The sequence below is a fragment of the Grammomys surdaster genome, unplaced genomic scaffold (assembly GCF_004785775.1).
Source record: "Grammomys surdaster isolate TR1022 unplaced genomic scaffold, NIH_TR_1.0 125801, whole genome shotgun sequence".
NCBI classification, from domain to species: Eukaryota; Metazoa; Chordata; class Mammalia; order Rodentia; family Muridae; genus Grammomys; species Grammomys surdaster.
Window position 1 is genome coordinate 3,698,579 of NW_021620632.1, and position 19,485 is coordinate 3,718,063.

Below are 19,485 nucleotides of genomic sequence, written 5' to 3' on the forward strand. Positions count from 1 at the left end.
ATCTAGAGAATCAAGAATAATAGATGGGTACCACTAAGCCATCTTGGATTACCAGATACTTCACCCCATACACGCCATGGTAGTGAACTCTGATTTAACATCCTTTCAGTCATTCCTGATAGCTGACTGGCAGACAGTAACCAAGGCATCTGATCGAGAACACAGGAGTCACTGGCCCATAAGGCCCTTATAGGCTAAATGAACAAAATTAGCATCAGCCTCAGAATTTCTAGGACTTGGATAACTAAAATCAGCATGAGTGCTCATCTGTAAATACCTTTCAAACTATGTTTGACATAATTTCTATAAAGATTAGCTATCCGTCTATAAAATATTTTAGACTGGCACTACCTGAGAGTGGGGACAAAAATCCATTTATCTTCTATTGGAGGGAGAATGGATGTTTGTGTCAAAAAGTTAGCAATACTGGATTACCAAAGATAAGACTACAGGTAATATTCACATTTGACATTTGGACACAACATATCAGGCATGTGAACACATTTGTATGTTACTTCTCACAGTACTACAGAGTACATGTTACTACTTACCTTTAAAAAAAAAAACAAATTCACACAATGAGCACATAGTCCTTTGACCCTGGCATTCCAAGTTCAAAGTCTATGTTCTCAGCCATTTGGCTTGACAATTTCAATATTTACTGAACATACAGTGCCTACTTCCTAGAGCAGACCATTCTTCCAAATGAAATTGGGATTGTTTTGTTTCCTTACATAGAAATGTCACAGATAGCTTGTAAGAAAGTGATCATCTTAGGACTGTGAAATGAACAGGAAGCCTGGAACATAGCTGAGAAAATTGTGCAGCCATGTTCTAATATTTGGTTTGGAACATGGCAAAAGAAAGCTGGTATGGTTTCAATGTCTAAAGATAATTCTGATGGTACAGTGGCAACTTATTTTTCATTACTAGAAGATTCAAACATGACTCATTTTCTAGTGCAATCCAAATTACTCAGCATTTTTGACACTGAGTTATCTTATCCCAAATTACTTGGTATTTTTGAGACTGAATTTTGAGTGTGATATAGGAAGTGACACATGATATCAAAACACCAGACCAGGACCTATCACATGCTGACTCACTAGTCTGCCACACATCTACATCAGTGATGGCAAAGGGGCTGTGTTACAAGAACTGCTTTCAAACAACAAACACACACACACAGACGGCTCTGAAGGACAGAATCAGGAGAACATAAACCTGTGCCTATACATATCTACACTGAAAAAGCACACGGGTGCTTATGAAGTTTTATTGACTTACCAAGAACACGAGGGTCTCAGAAGACAAGAACCCAACCCAATAAAAAGGTATCCTACAGTAGGAAGAACCTCCTGTCCCAAGTTTACTGGACAACAGCTGTGTTTGATAGCACTGGCTCCAAAAGACAGATGTTTCGTTTTCTTCATTTGAGACAGGGTTCCTCTGACTAACATCACTGACTGTCCTGGAACTGGCTTTGTAAACGAAGTTGGTCTTGAACACAGAGATCACAGCGATCTGCCTGTCTCCCTCTCTCAGCTGTTGGGACTAAAGACATATACTGCCACATCTGGCTTGATGTTTACTTGTTAATAAAGAAAATTGCAATAAATTTTTAGCAATAACTGAAAAATTCAAATACATCACTCATGCTAAATTGAAAACTTATAAATTTTCTTTTCTATCCATGTAGAAGATCAGAAAACCGGAATTTGCCAGACTATCAATTATTGATGCATTCTCTAAATATAGGCAAAATCAATTCAATGTAACTTAGCTTTGGGAAAAATAGAGGATAATTTCTAGGTAGATATAGACACACAACTCTTCATCTTGAAAACCTACAACCATTAATAAAAGCATCAACTCTTTCCAATGTTTAATAACCTTTCTTTAAAACACAATACCCATGGCTTCAGTATCATAAAACAAAACTAATAGAGAAATTATAATGTTTAAACTATGCATAATCCCAAGTGACTACATTTGTCTTACAGCCAGACCAACACAATTCTCAGACATCCACTGCCAATCACAGAGCTAGATGTACTTAATTCTACATCATAGATGAATCCTGCAACCTAGAGCTATTTATTTATGCTTCAATCATCAATTAAAAATTTCCTCAAGATTTGCTGGCATAAGCTTTTAGTGTTGTGGTACATTGTAGAGGCACAAACAATGAATGAGTGATACTTGGTTCAGAGTTAAAAGAACTGAGTCGACAGCCTACAGTACAGATAGAACATGTGTGTTTAATGTGGATCAGACCTGTCAATAATGGGTAACAGAAATCACCATGTAAGAAGCAGTCCAGCACACATTCTTACTGAAGATGGAAGAATCTTGACGGCCCAGCTCAGTCTTTCCTAAATGTTTAACATATGCTACTACATGGCCCCAGTTACAATTGGAAAGTGTAGCAGACCTACACTGAATATTTCCTGTAAGACATCAAAGGGCATGTGAGTGCTCCAAAACACAGATAGTGACCTCCTCACAAGTCATTTACTTCAACACATCCCAGAGAATAGCCAGTATTAATGCATAAGTTGAGGGTGACTAAGAGTTCATTACTGTATCTTCATCTCTATAATTAGAACTCTACAATGGTATTTACAGCATCACATATCACATTGGAGCCATAAATGTGAATATTTATCTCTGAGAAAAATAAGCAGTCTCTTATCCATCAGACCATTTTTTGGTCTTTGGAGAATCTTAAAATAAATTGTTCTTTTAAAAAAGTCCTCTCCAATTGACATTTTATGTATAGGATCAGAAATCTCCAAGTTTAATCACTGACTAGCCTTTAAAAAGTACATTTTTAAAGTTACATTTTTAAACAAGATAACTAAAATGGGGTCATCAAAGTTCTCTACAAGTATGACCCCATGAGAACAAGAATCTAAAAGCTTAACATTTCTTTCTCATTCAAGAATTTTGTGCTTAATATAGAAACAGGAACAACATGGAAACTGTCACCAGGACAGTTCTATGGTATAAGTACATAGAAGTGGAGATCTGAGAGACGGCACTATACAGTAAAATATATGAATATTACTCAAATGGTAAAAAGATGCTTTAAAACATTTATATATCCTCCCTCCTCTCTTGTGTGTGTGTATGTGTGTGTGTGTGTGATTGTATGAGTTTATGTGTACCAAGTGTGTGTGGTGCCAAGAGAGACCAAAAGAAGACAACCCAGCCCCTGGAACTGGAGTTCCAGACGGGTGTGAGCTGCCTGATGTGAGTGCTGAGAACAAAGCCCAGGTCCTCTGCTAAAGCAGTAAGTGCCCTAACCCTCTGAGTGCTCCATCCACAATGATAAAACATTTTAAATTTTCACTTCTAAAGCAAGTGCACACCGGGAGTTGCTACTAAGTATAAGAAACCCATCTTCCAACAAAGCCATTCATCTCTTCATCTCTCACTATTATTCAAAACATGTTTATTTTTCTATTTCCACATGTTTTACCATTTTAAACAGTTTCAAGTGTTTAGACTCCTTTCCAAATGATCATGAAAGTGTTTCTTTGAGGTCTAGTCTCTGTCTACCTGGGGTGAATTCCAGTCCATTGAAAGGTAATACTCAATAACTACATTTTTAAAATCCCTTTAGGATCCCTTCTCTTCATAAACTATCAATTCCATTCACTACAATTATTAATAAATATTTTAAAAAATAATCTGCTTCTTTTAAAAAAATTACCCATTATATATTTACTTTGCCTATATATGTATTTTGTTGACCAAAACTACCCAAACCAAAGCTCCAGACTCAGACTTCTTGGAAACTTAGACTTTAGGAGCTGGAAAGGATATTAAAGAGCATCTCCAACTCTTTCATTTATGGTTGAGGACATCCAGCCCAGAACAGATAGCTGAGTGACTTTGGGCATGTTTCCTACCAGTGGAACAGCCAGAAGCTGAAGCCAGGTCTCCTGATGCCCAGAAAGGAGCCAGGTCTCCTGATTTCTAATCCAAGGATCTTTCCATTACACATACTGACTCTGTTCTTTGAGGCTGTATTGGGCTGCTCACACCGATCAAGCCACTTTAAGAATGATCACATTGGTAACAGAACACTTTGATGACCTAGACACCTAACACTGGGTCACTCCTGTGTGTAATCGGGCTGTGCTGTACTCACTCTCATTCCTCCTGTTCTGACATCTCCGTGTCCCTTTATTGATCACACTACTGATTACAGTCAGTACAATTTTTTTCAAGACAATGTGTGATTTAGCCCCCAACAAGTCTTTTTTTTTTAAATTAACAATTTCACAGGACTGTATAAGTGGAACAGTAACTTACATAATATTAACTATGACCCAGGAACTGTACAAAGTACTAGAGCCTGTTCTCAATGTCCGTATCACAGTTCCAATGAAAACTTGTATCTGTAGCAGATGGCTAAACATTAATAATAGTCATTAGTTAGCCCTGGAAGGACAAAATCAAGGAAGGCAATGACTGCCTGTTTGATGAGGTTAATAGTAAATTACTACCAAGCACAAGTCTCTTCCTCCTTTTAGAGACAGTCCCATAGTGGGGTGGAGGACTTTGCTTGGGGGAAAGGGGTTCTGAAATATACCCTTTCTGAGGGGTATATTGTGTATATCGACATTTAGTTTTTGTTAAGCTATGAAGTTAGTCCAAATTGGGTGTTTATGATGAAGAAAAGAACAAGTACCTCCCCACAGACAAAGACTTTTATAAATATAAAAGCCAGGAAGCATAGAAAAACTCTGCAAGAGGCAAATGAGTTCTCAGCCTCTGCTAGATTACAGCCAGAGGGATGCAGCACATAAGCTCTATCTTCCTAGCTAGAAAGTGAAGCCTTTAGCTTGCAGGATTGCTTCAGTAATAAAATAGTGTGGCTCCATCCTCTCTGCCAACCACAAAGCAGCACCTAGGCTCTGCTTGTTCCACAGTTCAGTCCTACATCCTGAAAACTGTAAGCTCCTAAAGTTGTAGCTCACTCTTCTTGTCTGGGAAAATCTGGTACTGAGGATGCTCTGGCTAAATATATGGTGAGCCTTTAATTGTACAAATCTGTACCCTTCATTGGTGCACTTTGATCCCTGAAATTCATCAGACAAAAGGAAAGACACCATTAACATGCAGTATCACTTTTCTCAACAATGATACTTTTCTAAAAGTGTATATTTAAAACAACAGAATTTAGTTCAAAGCTAAATTCCTTTAGTCAGTCCACTTGGACAAAGCATAGGTATTCTCCCTGAGTCCCTGCACTCAGCAGCTTTGGAAGGTGTGATGGAAAAGTAGGGCAAGAAGGAAAGTTTTAGAAGCAGCTCTCACAGAGCCTGCAGTTTGAACCAAAGCACAAGTTAAAGTGGTCAGCTGCAAACCCATGAGTCAGAAATAAATCAGACCAGAGCAGGAACAGCATAAGCAACTTGACCGCAGGTTTCCACATTCCAGTGCAGGATGCGGGAATATGAAACACAGCTAACGTGAGAGGCACTGGGAAATTCATTTAAATTTCCACAGGCTTCGATTTCCCAGATGAAATATCCTAATAAAGAAGGTCTTTCTTTCCCAGGTACGGTCACATGCTTGGGAGAAGGACACTCTGAGAGGAGGTAAAATACACAAGACGCTGTTATCTTTGCTCTCAAAGTGATATCTTATAACCTTACCTAATAGATTGGTTAACCACAAGGCCAAGTCTTCTTTCATCGGCAGCAAATTAGCTTCGTGTCTGCTGGCCAGCCACTGGCTGTACTGATGCATATCAGACAGGCCAGGGCCGCTGCGAACCTTGGGGCTCAGGGCAGAGCACATCATTTATCCACTCCTAACACCTACTGTGGAGACAAAAGAGCAATGGCTTTTTATACAAGTTAAAATTTAAAAACTTCCACCACCATGACATTGTAATGAGCCTCATCCATGGGCTTCTGTGACGTCAGCTCAAGTTATTAATTATTAAACCCCAGAGGCATTATTTGCTTTATTCATCTGGCTCTCTAACTTTTAGTCAGCTACTTGGTAACAGAAACAATCAAAGGTCAAAGAGAAAGTCAAACAATAAATGCTTAGCTCATGTAAAACGATGTATTTGGGAAGGGCCAACTTCAAGGAAAAGAAACAGAGTAAAATGTAGTTAAATGGAGATTTTAGTGTCTGGCATCCTTTAAGCCAGAGATTTCCACAAAATGTGAGTGTTGAACACAAGCACTGACAGTATTCACATGATTTCTAGTAAACACATGGGGACTGTTGGTAAGACTCCTACCTAAAGGATTAAGCATAACATGCAATTTGTTGGTGATGGCCAAACTCATTCAAGGACACACAATTGAAACACCAAGTATTGGGTAGGAGAGGAAGGGTATTCAAAGAGTCCCCATTACCACTCTTGAAATCACAGAAGACCAAAATGAGAAGGGAGGAGTGGCATAAGCAGTCTGACTCCTTGACATCACAGTAGAGTCAGGCTAAGATATTGTTCTTAAAGCCTCAAGAACTCTTTCCATAAAGACACAGTCTGATAGAATGCAGTAGTGGAAAACACTATTCTTGCAACTGCTGCCTCTGGTAGCCTCTGTTCTGGTTTCCCTTGCTCTGAATCTTCCTTATTTTAGTTATACATATTGAGTTTTGTTTTTAATTGGTTTAGAGTATGTTAATGTTTTACATCTAAAATACAAGTGGCAGAGAAAGAATTTGCTTCTCATATTAGATATCCCATGTTAATACACAGCACAATAAAAATAAATAAATAAGATTATTTCATGACATGATTACTTCATTGTATGCATAACATAAATCTCTACTTGAATCATTAAGTACTTAAATAAATATTTTAAAGTACATAAATACATTTAAGAAGTTAAAATACATAAGTCGACCTTAGTATATCACCTTTGTCTACGTTTCTTTTAAAGACAGAGTCATAAGTAACCCAGAGTAGCCTCAAAATGCTATATAGCTAATCGTGGCCTTGTTCTTCTGATTCTTCCGTCCTACCTCCTGAACTCTGGGATTACAGATATGCCCACCATACTGGCATACAAAATGCTGGAAAACAGTCCCAGACCCTTTTGCATGCTAGGCAAACATTCTACCTATTGAGCTATATCTCCAGCCCCTCTCTGAATTATTTGTAAAACCTGATGCTATATAAGTAAAATAAATATACTGAGGCAGTCTTTTATCTGATATAAAATGACTTCACCTTTGTTCACAACAGTTCAATCATTTCATTTACAGTCTATTTCACCATAGGACCTACTCTAGGTACAAATCAGTATGTACATAAAATAACCAAAAAAGTCCACCCAAGTGACAAAAACTACAAGACTATCTGCAATAGGCAACTCGTTAGATGCATATGACATCCTGGATACTTCATCTAAGCATTGCAGTGTAAGTAAATGACATGTTGTCTCTAGGGTTTTACTCTTTCAAACTTTGTGCAGGACTCCTTGGTAGTTATTCTCAAACTCTCATTTATTTAGGTTAATTTCTTTTAAAAGTTTTTTTTAATAAATGACCTATTTCTATTTTTCAATGCAAAATGTGGTTATCTCCAAAATCTTAGAACATACTGTTGGGAGAGGTAGTTAAATACAAAAAGTACATAATAGCACACAACTGAAAGGTACAATTTCATTCTGGATGCAGTCAGCTCACTCTTTTGACATTTTCTAAGTATCTGAAGTGAAGCACTAGGAAGGTGACTTGTGTTTACTACAACTTGCCATAGGTTACAAGACTGTCAACATATGAATTACAATGTTGCTGTTGTTTATTCTCTCCCAGTTAATAACAGCATTGCTCACGTTTCCCTAAATGTTTGCAATTAAATATTAAAAACAAAAAACCTCTGAAATATTTTCAATACCAATTCTTTTTAAATTATGTTCATTTCAGCAAAACAATACCTCTGTCTGTAGCTAATCAGGATCCTACAAGATGGTTAGCCTGTCAACATGTATGTAATCAATTGTGTACATCTAAGCACATGAGTCACACATTCAAATAGCTAATTGAAATCTTAAAAGGGTTACCTCTAAATTATCTTCCTTCTCAAGACACAATCTCTCCCACTACTTCCCTGAAAGTGAGATACTGTCTCACAGTAACTCTACCCTCACTCTTTTGTGTGTCCTGTGACTCCCATTGATGCTTCAGAGCCCTGTGTCATTCTACAAAGGCAAGAAGACGCCTCAGGTTCTGAAGCTCATTGTGTAGCACAGAGTCCATCAGAGGATCACTTACAGTGAGCCTAATGGCATGTAACAGTTCCAGTGAGGCAGAGAGACAACAATCCTTCCCCTCAACATTTCTGAACAGTGAAGTTGTTATTTTCCTTGACAGTAACACCTTTATTTCTCATGCAATCTCTCTTGTGTTTCACCAGAAATGTAACCCAAACTATCTCCTAATATGGACAGATGAATTAACTAAAATCAGTAAAGATAACTAAGCTAATTTTATTTTTAAAATGTGTACATAACCACAATTTCAGTAGAGATGGTCAGTAAAATTGGGGTCAGATTTTCCCAGAGGCTTAGTTGGTAATTCAAATACTAGAAAGGTTAAATAACTAAACTATGGCAGATGCAGAGAGATACAAAGGTATCTTCACAGATAGGACTTCTCTAAGCCTTCTATAAAAAGAAGAAAGATGGGCAACCTAATTTCTCTCCATATTTTCCAATTTCTCTCCAATTATTTTCCGTATTTGCAATCATAAATACACTGAGCATAACTCAGTAAGTTTTCTTAAACTCTCTACACTTATGCCTTAGAATTAGCTAGATAGTAAACAGAAATGGAGCCAGCTAGAAGGAAAAAAAAATACGGAGTCTGAGGAATTCACCACATAATGAAGCAGACTCTCACTGAAATGACTAAACTGTAAAGAGGGAAAGAAGGAAAGAGAAAAGGAAGGAAGGAAAGGAGGGAGGGAAGAAAGGAGGGGGTATGGAATTTGATTGTTATATAATTTGTAATAAATGTTATGTGTGTATAGATGAACTGAGTTAGATCCTAAAGAAAAACTATGGAAAATATCATGCCAGTTTTTTTGGAGCACATTTAAAGTTTCCAAGACTACAGAACATGTTAGTAGTAAATTTAAATACAGGGTATAAAATGATCAATGAGACACTGAACAGTGCAGTGTCAGGATAAGGAGAAAAAGTTTTCATTGTCTAGACAATGAAAGACATTTTCAAAAAAAAATGTATGCAATCCAAATATTTTAAAAGACCAATCAATAACTTTGTTAAATATTAAAGTCAACCAATTGGAAAGAGTAAGACTTCAAATATGTGTATAAGCTCACTAAATTGGAGCTTCTGCGAGCTTTCTCGGTCTAAATGTAGGTAACTGAACTGTCAGGACTTGGAATGAATAAAAATAAACCTTAAAGGGAAAAACATGCAGAAACGTACACAACCCCCTTCAAAGATTGTGTGCTTTTCCTGTCTTTCCATAGGAAAGGTGACTCTGGAATAGCAATTATGGATCTGATGAGACGTGGACAAACCCGAGGGAAGGAGGGAAAAAGTTAATGAGCCTGAAAGTTAAACACCGTGTTTAAAGACTGTCTAGCTCATGACTCCAGAATGCAGCTGAAAACATCGAGTTTGCTCTGATGGGGAAAACAATTCTTCCATCCTCCTAGAGGTGTGCTTTGATTGTCGTCAAATGGTTTGTCCTGTATCGAGAAGACTGGCATGAGAGAAAACCGATTTTCATATATCTATATAGCACAATGTTATATAGATAATAAATTGTAAAGAAAAAACAGAAGCACAACAAGTAAACGTACTACTTGATGATCACCTTCTGTGAGACTCCACTAGGGATGCTAATGAACAGACACAATACAGGAGATGGAATCCAACATCCTGAGGGGAGATAATCACTCAGTGGCCTAGCCATTTAGAAACTGTACATGTCATTGGACTTTTCTTTGTAAATCTGAAATCCGGGTTGTGTACTGTGGACTGCAGCTTTCAAAGATGATTGTGAAGATTCAATATTCATGATGTTCCTTGGCAAATATCACCACAAGAAAATGTGGCAAAATAAAATGGCTTATTTTGGAAAGAAAATCTACAACAAAATAGGATTTTCATAATTATCAATCATTAATATGAAAGGAGAGAAGAGAAAGAGATGTCAACAGATAAAGAATTAATGAGCACTGTACATCATTAAAGCTCCAACATTCTCTGCATGTTGAGATCTACACCCAAGCTTAAGTGTATAATCAATTATGTGTAGCAAAATGAGTAGTTTATAAGGAGTTAAAGATGGTAACAAAGAATACTGTACTTTGATGTCAGTTAATCATAAGCTAATAATATGATAATATTCTGCACTTACTGAAACACACAAGTGCCTATAGCTACTATCCAAACTTCTCTGTCTCCCTTTCTCCCTCCACCTCTCCCATCTTCTTTATTTAAAACAAAACAAAACAAAAACTAGTAAAAACAGTAAAGCTCAAAGGATGTGCCTTTAGAGGCAATCTGAGCTCTCTTCCACAATGTTGCCCTCACTTCTGACCATTAAGTTTTAAGTGTTAAAGGTTTCAAACAATGCAGAAACAGAGATTATAGGACACTAACCCTCCCTTTTAAAAATTAAAAACAAAATGAATACGTAAATCCAAAAACTCTTCCAACATCTGGCAGGAGAAATGTCATCTTGAACTAGACTCAACTGAGGACTTTAATATCATGTGACTTACATTAAACAACCAGTAACATCTCTGGAATATGTAGATTCTCAACCAATGTTCTGAATGCAAAATCCTTGCTTCTGCCGTTTTTTCCTTTTATTAAAAACAGATTTATCTGTCAAACAATAAATCCAGATTACATAGCCCCCTCCTTCTCTTCCCAGTTACTTCCCACTTCTCCTGTTGATATCTACTACTTTTCTGTCTTTCATTAGAACACTGATGTCATTATTGGTTTGTAGTTTAACTTTGTTTGGTTCTCTAGCCCAGTCTGTGCCAACTCACTATGTAGTCCATCTCGGCCTACAATCTGAAGTGTTCCTGTCTCAGTCTCCCAGGTACTAGGATCAAATGTTTGTACCTCCATTCCAAGTTATAAATGTGAAACCTGAATTCAAGAGCCTAATCAGAAAATAAAGTCCACAATTTAAACATAAAAGCAGTCTCAGATATTGTAATGGAGATATAACCTCTGTTAAGGACCAAATCAAAATAAATTGAAAAAGTATCAGGCAAAATAACATACAGCTTTAGTTATGTAAATGGGGAACAGACTCAAAAAGCCCTTGGAAAAGCTGAACAGAGAAATTCTCAAATACTCCTAAGAGACTTGCGGCCTAGGAAAATATTTTGCCCAAATTAATGGGCTATTCATACAGTCATTAAACCTCTGCACCCACCTTGTTCCTAGTCTAACTCTTTAGGTATCTTTCTTACTGACAGCCAGCTAGTGACTTATCTTGGATAAATCAATCAAAGACAGAGGGAGAGAGAGAGAGAGGGAAAGTGGGGGGGGGGGAGAGAGAGAGAGAGAGAGAGAGAGAGAGAGAGAGAGAGAGAGACATATACACACACATTTCTTTCTCAAGACAAAATATTTCTGGCAGCTGAGATTTTTTTACAAGTCATTGTTCTCAAAGTCCTACTTAACCGTTCTTCCAGACAGTGAAGCACAGACTTTTAGACCTCTGCCAGACTAAGCTGAGACACAATTTGAGTAGAAAACCATCTAAAGTCATTATGTGGAAACTATTATGGCTCACATCAAAAGTTTATGTAACTCAATTTGGGAAGCTCTTCTTAATTCATGATAAGATTTGTATATTGTCTATAACACAAAAATTATATTTTAACTCAAATATAGCAATGAACTATCAGAATTCCACATTTTCTTCAGATATATATGCAACAAATAAATATATTTGTGTGCAACATTATGTATATGTATATATGTATATGTCTGTGCATATTTCATATAAAGAAAAGAGAATAGAAATATCTCAGGTGAATTTCCCTGAAAACATCTAATACAGGAAGTTACCAAGCACCTTAGTCCACCTTGGCAAGAGATACTTCTACTCTCCCTCATGTTCTTTTCTCTAGTCTAACAACATTGATTGGAAAACAACTGTGAGAGTTCAAGAAAGAATAAATAAATTTGGTTTTCTTTGGGACACAATATCAAAGTCACAAAACCACAAAAATAATGCTACAATTTCTACAGAAATTTCAATCAAAACTTCCTAGAAACTTGTTAGAAGCACACCATATGTTTTAACCTGCTCAGGTCTTCACAGGGTTCCATGAACCTGCACAGCCCTCCAGTTCTGAAACACAGTTAGTTCTAAAAGGCATGTTCTTACAGGCTCAATTAAGTCCTGAAATTTTGCCACATCTTGAAACTCAAAGTTTAATGCTTAGTACCAAGCTTGGCCATGCTAGAAAACTCGAGGAGAGGGGCCAAATCACAAGTCCTTTGACTCTGGTGAATTCTGCCATATAGATTTATTTCCCAGCAAAGCGCAGTCCACTGCACAGAGTAGGATGCTTATAGGTAAAAATGAAGAGAGATATATAAAGCTCAATGGCAAAGAGTGAAATCCAAGCTATCCTTCCTGGTCAAAAACCTCTCAGGAAGCCCACAGCACAGGTTCTGAGAGGCATGGTCAAGGCACTGTGCCCAGTCTTGGTTCCTCCAGCGCTTACCTTCTCTTAGGCAGTCAGAACCTGAACACCCATGTTGGAAGGGACGACCACCACACTCTCCACAGCTAGAGCAGGGCATTCCTTGAAGAAGGGCTCATTGATAAATGCCAAAGACAAGCTAGGCAAATCAGATGCGAGCTGTAGTTACGAGCACAAAACTAACAAGTTGGCTGGGAAAAGCAGCAATGAGCACAGGGTTTGTTCTCAGCCCTGCCTCTCAGAGTCTCTTGGGACAGGTGGGAAGGAAAGGAGGACTTCCTGTGCCTGGCGGATGCTCCCAACCTGTCTGAGCCTTTATTTAACACCATGAGGCCAAATGAGCGTCCCTCTGAACACAGGACCTTATTTCCTCTACATAAAATCTCCTATGAACAAATTATCAAGTTTGTTAGAGAGGTTTGGGGTGGTGGGTGGGGAGTCGATGAAAATAAAGAAAATGGGAGAACAAAGAATAATTTAAAAATAGTAATTGGAAGAAAAAACCCACCCCACCTCTATGTGTATTAGAATACAGAAAACAATGTTGGGCGCTGAGTTTGCTCCCATTCTAATCCCACACTAGGAACACACTCAGGATGTCTAGACCACGTCAGTCCTTTAGAGTTGATATAATTTAATTTTGCCAGGGTAACTAATGCAAAAAAAAAATTATTAAGTTGGCTCCTTTACTCCCCAAACAGTTTCAGACTCCAGTTGTATCAGGATAGGCTAAAATGAAACACCACGTCAAAATACAAAATTACAGATAAATTTAACGTTTGTTCACACACAGAAGGTTCAATTCTACCCAAGTCGTTCACCAAAAACAGTCACCCCAAACTGCATCACGACTTCTCTCCTTCCTCTTCCCCCATTAAGTCAAACCATCAGGAAGTGTGAATAAGACCGCCAAGCTCCCCATGTATCCCCCCCACACCCCCCCCCAAGAACCGCAGAGCATGCACAGCGTTACAGACACGCTTGAGCATCACGTATGTGTACATTTACGTCCAAGCGCTAATGAGACTTCCTCACTTCCTCCCCTGGTTGGCTGAGCGGTCCCAGAGGGCTTCTGGTGCTGCTCAACAATAGGGCTGGAGGAATGGAAGCTGTTTCTTGGGTACCAGGAGGTCCCCCTCTGCAGTGAGCACTGCTCACCCTTGGTGCTGCTGCTGCTGCTACTGCTGCTGTGGGTGTTGCTTCCAGTTCCCTCCCCGGCTCCTGCCTGCAGTAGTAGCTGGGCTCCCCTTCTGGTTGCTTGCTCACCCAGCCAGCTGCTCCCTTCGACTCAGCTCAGCAGCACTCACGCTCTGGGCTGCACCCCTGAGGCTCTTCCAGAAGCGGGTCCTGTGGCCCCGGCTCCCTGCAGCCCAGCAGCACGGTGGCGGCAGTTGTGGCCGCACCGCCCCTCTTCATACTTCTGTGATGGCTCCTCTTGGTGCTGTTGGGAAAATGATTTTAATCCCTTTCGCCAGAAACAGATTTCCTACATTTCATCAGTCCACACGGACCAAGCGGAAGTAAAACGCTTACTTTTTTTTTTTTTCCTGCTGGACAGCAAAGGCTGATTTACCCTTCAAATGGGAGAGATTGTATTACAAGCCCTTGGCAGCAATTCCGAGTTGGGGCCAAGCTCCAGCCCCTTGCCTGTCCCCCAAACACTAAGCTAAGGCAGAAGGGGTGGGAAGCTGGGAGGGTATCATATTTAACTTCGGGGATTTTAAAAGTCAATGACTTTAGCACAATGTTAAAATTGGGTGTTGGAAAGCTTTTCTTTCCTGACCTGTGAGTTTGCATACTCAGTGGCATGAGCTTTCTAGTAACTTGGGCCAGTGTTCATTACAAATAGAAGAATGTGATGTCTTAAAATTCTGTTTAAATATCATATTTTAGAAGGGTCTGCACCCAGGGCTGTTTCTACTTTAGAAAGGAAATGTGATTGTGTCCTTCCTTCTCTCAGCCATAATTCAGTGTTGTGTTGAACATCACAGACAATTCAACCCAACTGCTGTGTATTAGGATATGAAACTTAAGATGAACAGCTTTGCAAGAAGTGGACAGATGCTGTTCTGCCTGGTTCACTTCTGAATGACAGGAGCCTCAAGCTGATTGTTGAGTTTCAACTTCTCACAGAGTCTGCTGTAAGGGCCCACGTTGTGTACTTCTCATCTAGCGTGCTTGACTGCAGCACACAGGTTCTCACTGACTCCTAGATACTAGGTTAAAACGGAATGAGTCATGCTCACATCTCTTACCAGAAAACAACAACAAAACCAACCAAAAATACCCATGAATCTACAATAGCAAACCAAGGCAGAGTACTTTACCTCCCATTGAACGTGCATTCCGCATTTATTATTACTCCCATCTGGAAAGGTTATTTGCGCTAAAATATCCAGAAACGGCACCAGTTATTTGCATGCAGTGACAGTACAAACAAAAAGAGAAAGACAATGGAAAGACTTAGGATTGTGACCCTTTTCATTTATGTTACATTTTTTTATTGCAATTGTTGGCTCCACAGCTCTCCTTAGCATCCCCAAAGGGGAAAAAGATCATTCCTCAGATTGAAAATGGACAGTATCTAAAACTGACATATATAAAGAACAGAAAAGGAAGAAAAAAGGGAGGGAAAAGAAAAGAGAACAGACAAAACCTGGTGAACTGGCATGCATAATCATGAGGAACATTCCTCAATTTGACCTGGTTTTAGTTTTCATAGAACTCTCCTCCACAAGACAGTTTGAATTTCTGAACCTGTGCACTTTACATAAAAGTTTATATCCTTGGTAATTTTCTACCATCAAAACACCATCATGTAATGAATATTAAAGTATAAGTTTTCAGGAGATATCACAGGAGTTCAAAGAGTTTACCACCTTGGACTTTAAAAATCTTATGTTCTATCTTCCCTTAGATAAAAATAAGTCTCATTATTCATTACCTCAGTTATAAATAGTGAATTGAGATGTATCTGCTGACTTGAGGATAAATGCTAAAGGAATAAAAGGAGTCTTTCAAGGGCACTCAAGTAGCCTAATCTCACACTCTCCCCACTTCCTCATGGTCCATTCTTCCCATTTTTTAAGTTTTAAATTATGCAGCATGTCAGTCTCTGCCCTTCAAGGCAGATCTAGTATGAATATACCAGAAGGCACAGGGAACTTACATTTTCTTCCTTATATACTTTACAGTGAGCGAAATACTCTTTTGGTGATAAAACTATAGAGCACAGGAGTTCCAAAGAGCACTGCGGTGGCTAGCTGTGCTTTTGTTTCCCTTTTATTGAAGAAAGATGATTTTTTCTCTGACATATCTTCATTGCAGTTTCCCCTTTCTCTACTTCTTGGAGTTCTTCCCCACCTTCCATCCCATCCAAATGCACCCCTTCCTGTTTCTCATTCCAAAACAGGCTTCTAAAGGAATATAATATAATATAATATAATATAATATAATATAATATAATATAATATAATATAATATAATCATCACATCAGAATAGGACAAAATAAACAAACAGAAAGAAAAGAGTCCAAGTGTTGTCTTAAGCAATGGCGCCTTGCCATCAATTTGTGGAGAGCCAGATAACAGGATGGGTTGTTAAGGGTTTCCATGAGACCCTGTTGGCCAACAGTTCAAACAGATGTAATCCAATCCCAGTACTGGAAGCTTTGTTTGGTGAAAAGAGATGGCAAGTTGGGGCTCTGTCTCCCCCATTATTTAGGGATTTCATTTAGATAACCTTCATATGTATATACTTCAGGACACCTCTACTGTAGTATATTTCCAAACTACTCTTCAAATGCCCCACAATTTTAGCTTTCTCTTCTGTATTCCTTCTTTTGTTCTTCCCTCCACCTCTGCACTTAACCTTCCCAGCCTCCTAACCCTATATATACATAACTATCTATTCAATGTCCCTTTCCTATAGAGTTGCATCTGCCCCGCTGCCCAGAGTCCCTTACTATATACCCAAGCTCTGCTCCAAAGATTATTCCCAGGTTATCACTGACTTAATGAATAATATCCACATAGAAAGGGATATATGCCATATTTCTTTTTCTAAGTCTAGACCATCTCCCTCAGAATAATTTTTTCTAGTCACATCAAGTTACAAGTTGTCTTAGCAAGGGTTTGCATTGCTATGAAGGGACTACATAACCAAGATAATCTTATAAAGGGAAACATTTTGTAGGTGTTGGCTTACAGTTTCAGAGGTTTAGTCCATTATCAACACTGTGGGAAGCATAGTGAAATGCAGGTAGACATAGTACTGAAAGCTGAAAGTCTTACATCTTGATCCAAGAGCAGCCAGGAAAAGGCTCTTATGGGAACTGGGTGGAGCTTAAGTTTCAAAGCCCATCCCCACAATGACACACCTACTCCAACAAGGCCATACCTTCTAATAGTGCCACTTCCTATGGACCACGCATTTTCAAACCACCATACAATTGAATCTCATGATCTCAATTTTTAGTGGCTAATAGTCTATTTCGTAAATATAACAATGTTTCTTATCCGTTCTCCTATTGAGGGAAATCTAGATTGTTTCCAACTTCTGGCTATTATGAATAGAAAAGCAATGAATATGGTTAAGCAGGTTGTATCTATGGTAGTATGAAGCATCCTTTAAGCATGCTTTTTGGGCATATCCAAAAGTGGTTTAGCTGGAATTGAAGTAGACCAATTTCCATCTTCCTGAGGAACTGCAACACTGATTTCTAAAGTGGTTATACAAGGTGGCACACCCACCTGCAATGAATAAGCGCTCCCTTGATCCACATCCTCACCAGCACATGTCATTTATGAACCGTAGCCATTCTGATGGGTGTAAGATAAAATATCAAAGTCGTTTTGATTTATATTTCCCTGGTAAATGCAGATGTTGACCCTTTCTTTAAGTATTTCTCAGCCATTTGAGATCCCTCTATTGAGAATTCTGTTTACAAATATAGCCTGTTTTTTAACTGGTTATTTATTGTCTTGATATCTAGGTTTTTTTTAGTTCTTTAAATATTTTGGATATTAGCCCCTTATCAGATGTGTAGTTGGTAAAAATCTTTCCCCATTCTATAGGCTGCCTCTTTGTTCAAACGACCGTGTCTGCTGCCCTACAGCTTTCCAGCTTCATGAGCCATTTACGAATTGTTGATCTTAGTGCCTGTCCTAATGGTATTCCATCCAGAAAGCCTTCTCCTGTGTCAGTGAGTTCAAGGTTTCTCCCCACTTTCTATTCTATCAGATTTAGTGTATATCCATCTATGTTAAGGCTTTGGTCCAGTTGGAGTTGAGGTTTGTGAAAGGTGTTAGGTATGGATTTATTTGGATTCTTCTACATGCAGCCACGCAGTTTACCCAGCACCACTTGTTAAAGATGTTATCTGTTCATTCCACTGTGTATTTCTGGATTCTTCATAAAAAAAATCAAGTGTCCATAGGTGTGTGGATTTATGTATGGGTCTTTAATTCCATTGATCAAGATTACTATTTTCATGCCAATACCATGTTGTTTTTATTACTGTAACTCTGTTAGTACACCTTACAACTGGGGATGGAGATATATCAAGCAGTTCTTTTATGATTGTTTTAGCTATACTAGGTATTTTGTTTCCATATAAAACTGAAAAATTTCCATTCAATATCTATAAAAATTTTTGTTGAAATTTTGATGGGTATTTTAATGAATCTGTAGACTGCCTTGCTAGGAAGGCCATTTTTACTATGTTAATCCTCTCAGTACATGAGTATGGGAGATCTTTTCATCTTCTGTTTTCTTCTCCAATTTCTTTCTTCAATGTCTTAAAGTTTTATCATACAAGTCTTTCACTTGCTTGGTTAATTACCCCAAGATATTTCATATTATTTGAGGCTATTATAAAAGGTGTTAGTTCTCTGATTACTTTCTCAATCTGTTTGTCATTTGCATATCAGAAGGCAACTGATTTCTGTGAGTTAATTTTGTATATAGCTACTTCATTGGAAATACTATTATGTCATCTCTAAATAAAGATACTGTTACATCTTCCTTTCCAATTTTTATCACTTGGTAAACTTCAGCTGTCTTAGTTCCTCTCACAAAGACTTAAAGTACTACATTGAATAAGTATGGAGAGAGTGGACAACCTTGCCTTTTTCCTGTTTTTAATGAAATTGCTTTGAGTTTCTCTCCATTTTTGTTGATATTGGCTACAAGCTTGCTACAAACTGTCTTTATTATGTTGAGTATGTCTTTTGTATCTCTAATCTCTCCAAAGATTTTATGATGATTTGTCAAAGGCCTTTTCTGCATCTAATGAGACGTCCATGTGGTTTCCATCTTTCAGTTTGCTTATGTAGTGGATTGCATATATTGATTTATGTATAGTGAACTATCCCAATATCTTTAGGACAAAGCCTAATCATGGTAAATGTTCTTTTTAATGTGTTCTTGGATATCTCTTACAAGTATTTTATTGAGTATTTTTGTATCCATGTTCATGAAGAAATTGGTTTGTAGTTCTCTTTCTTTGTTGTGTTTTTATATGGTTTAGGTATCAGGGCAACTATGGCCTCAAAAAAATGAATTAGGCAATGACCCTTCTGCCCTCTTGTTTCTACTTTGGGGATTAATTTGAGGAGTACTAGCAATAACACTTCTTTGAAAGTTGGGTGGAATTTTATGCTAAAATCATCTGGCCCTGGCTTTAGGGGTGGGAGGGGTAATTTCTAATTGCTGCTTCTAAAATTTAAACAAACTTTCAAATTACTTGTATAATATTGATTTAATTTTGGTAAGAGGGTAT

General features: G+C 38.2%; 1 protein-coding gene across 4 annotated transcripts in view; it reads right to left on the minus strand.

Moving 5' to 3' along the window:
• Positions 1-19,485, minus strand: part of Gas2 (growth arrest specific 2) — a 133,421-nt gene that overhangs the window by 100,231 nt on the left and 13,705 nt on the right. For 2 of the 4 annotated variants that reach the window (XM_028789233.1, XM_028789235.1), the window contains one exon: positions 5,673-5,840. In XM_028789233.1, coding sequence (XP_028645066.1) covers positions 5,673-5,820 — 148 coding nt within the window. In that variant the 5' untranslated portion in view covers positions 5,821-5,840. Of the gene's footprint in view, positions 1-5,672; positions 5,920-19,485 lie in introns of those variants that run through there. The other 2 variants (XM_028789236.1, XM_028789234.1) reach the window with 2 other exon arrangements.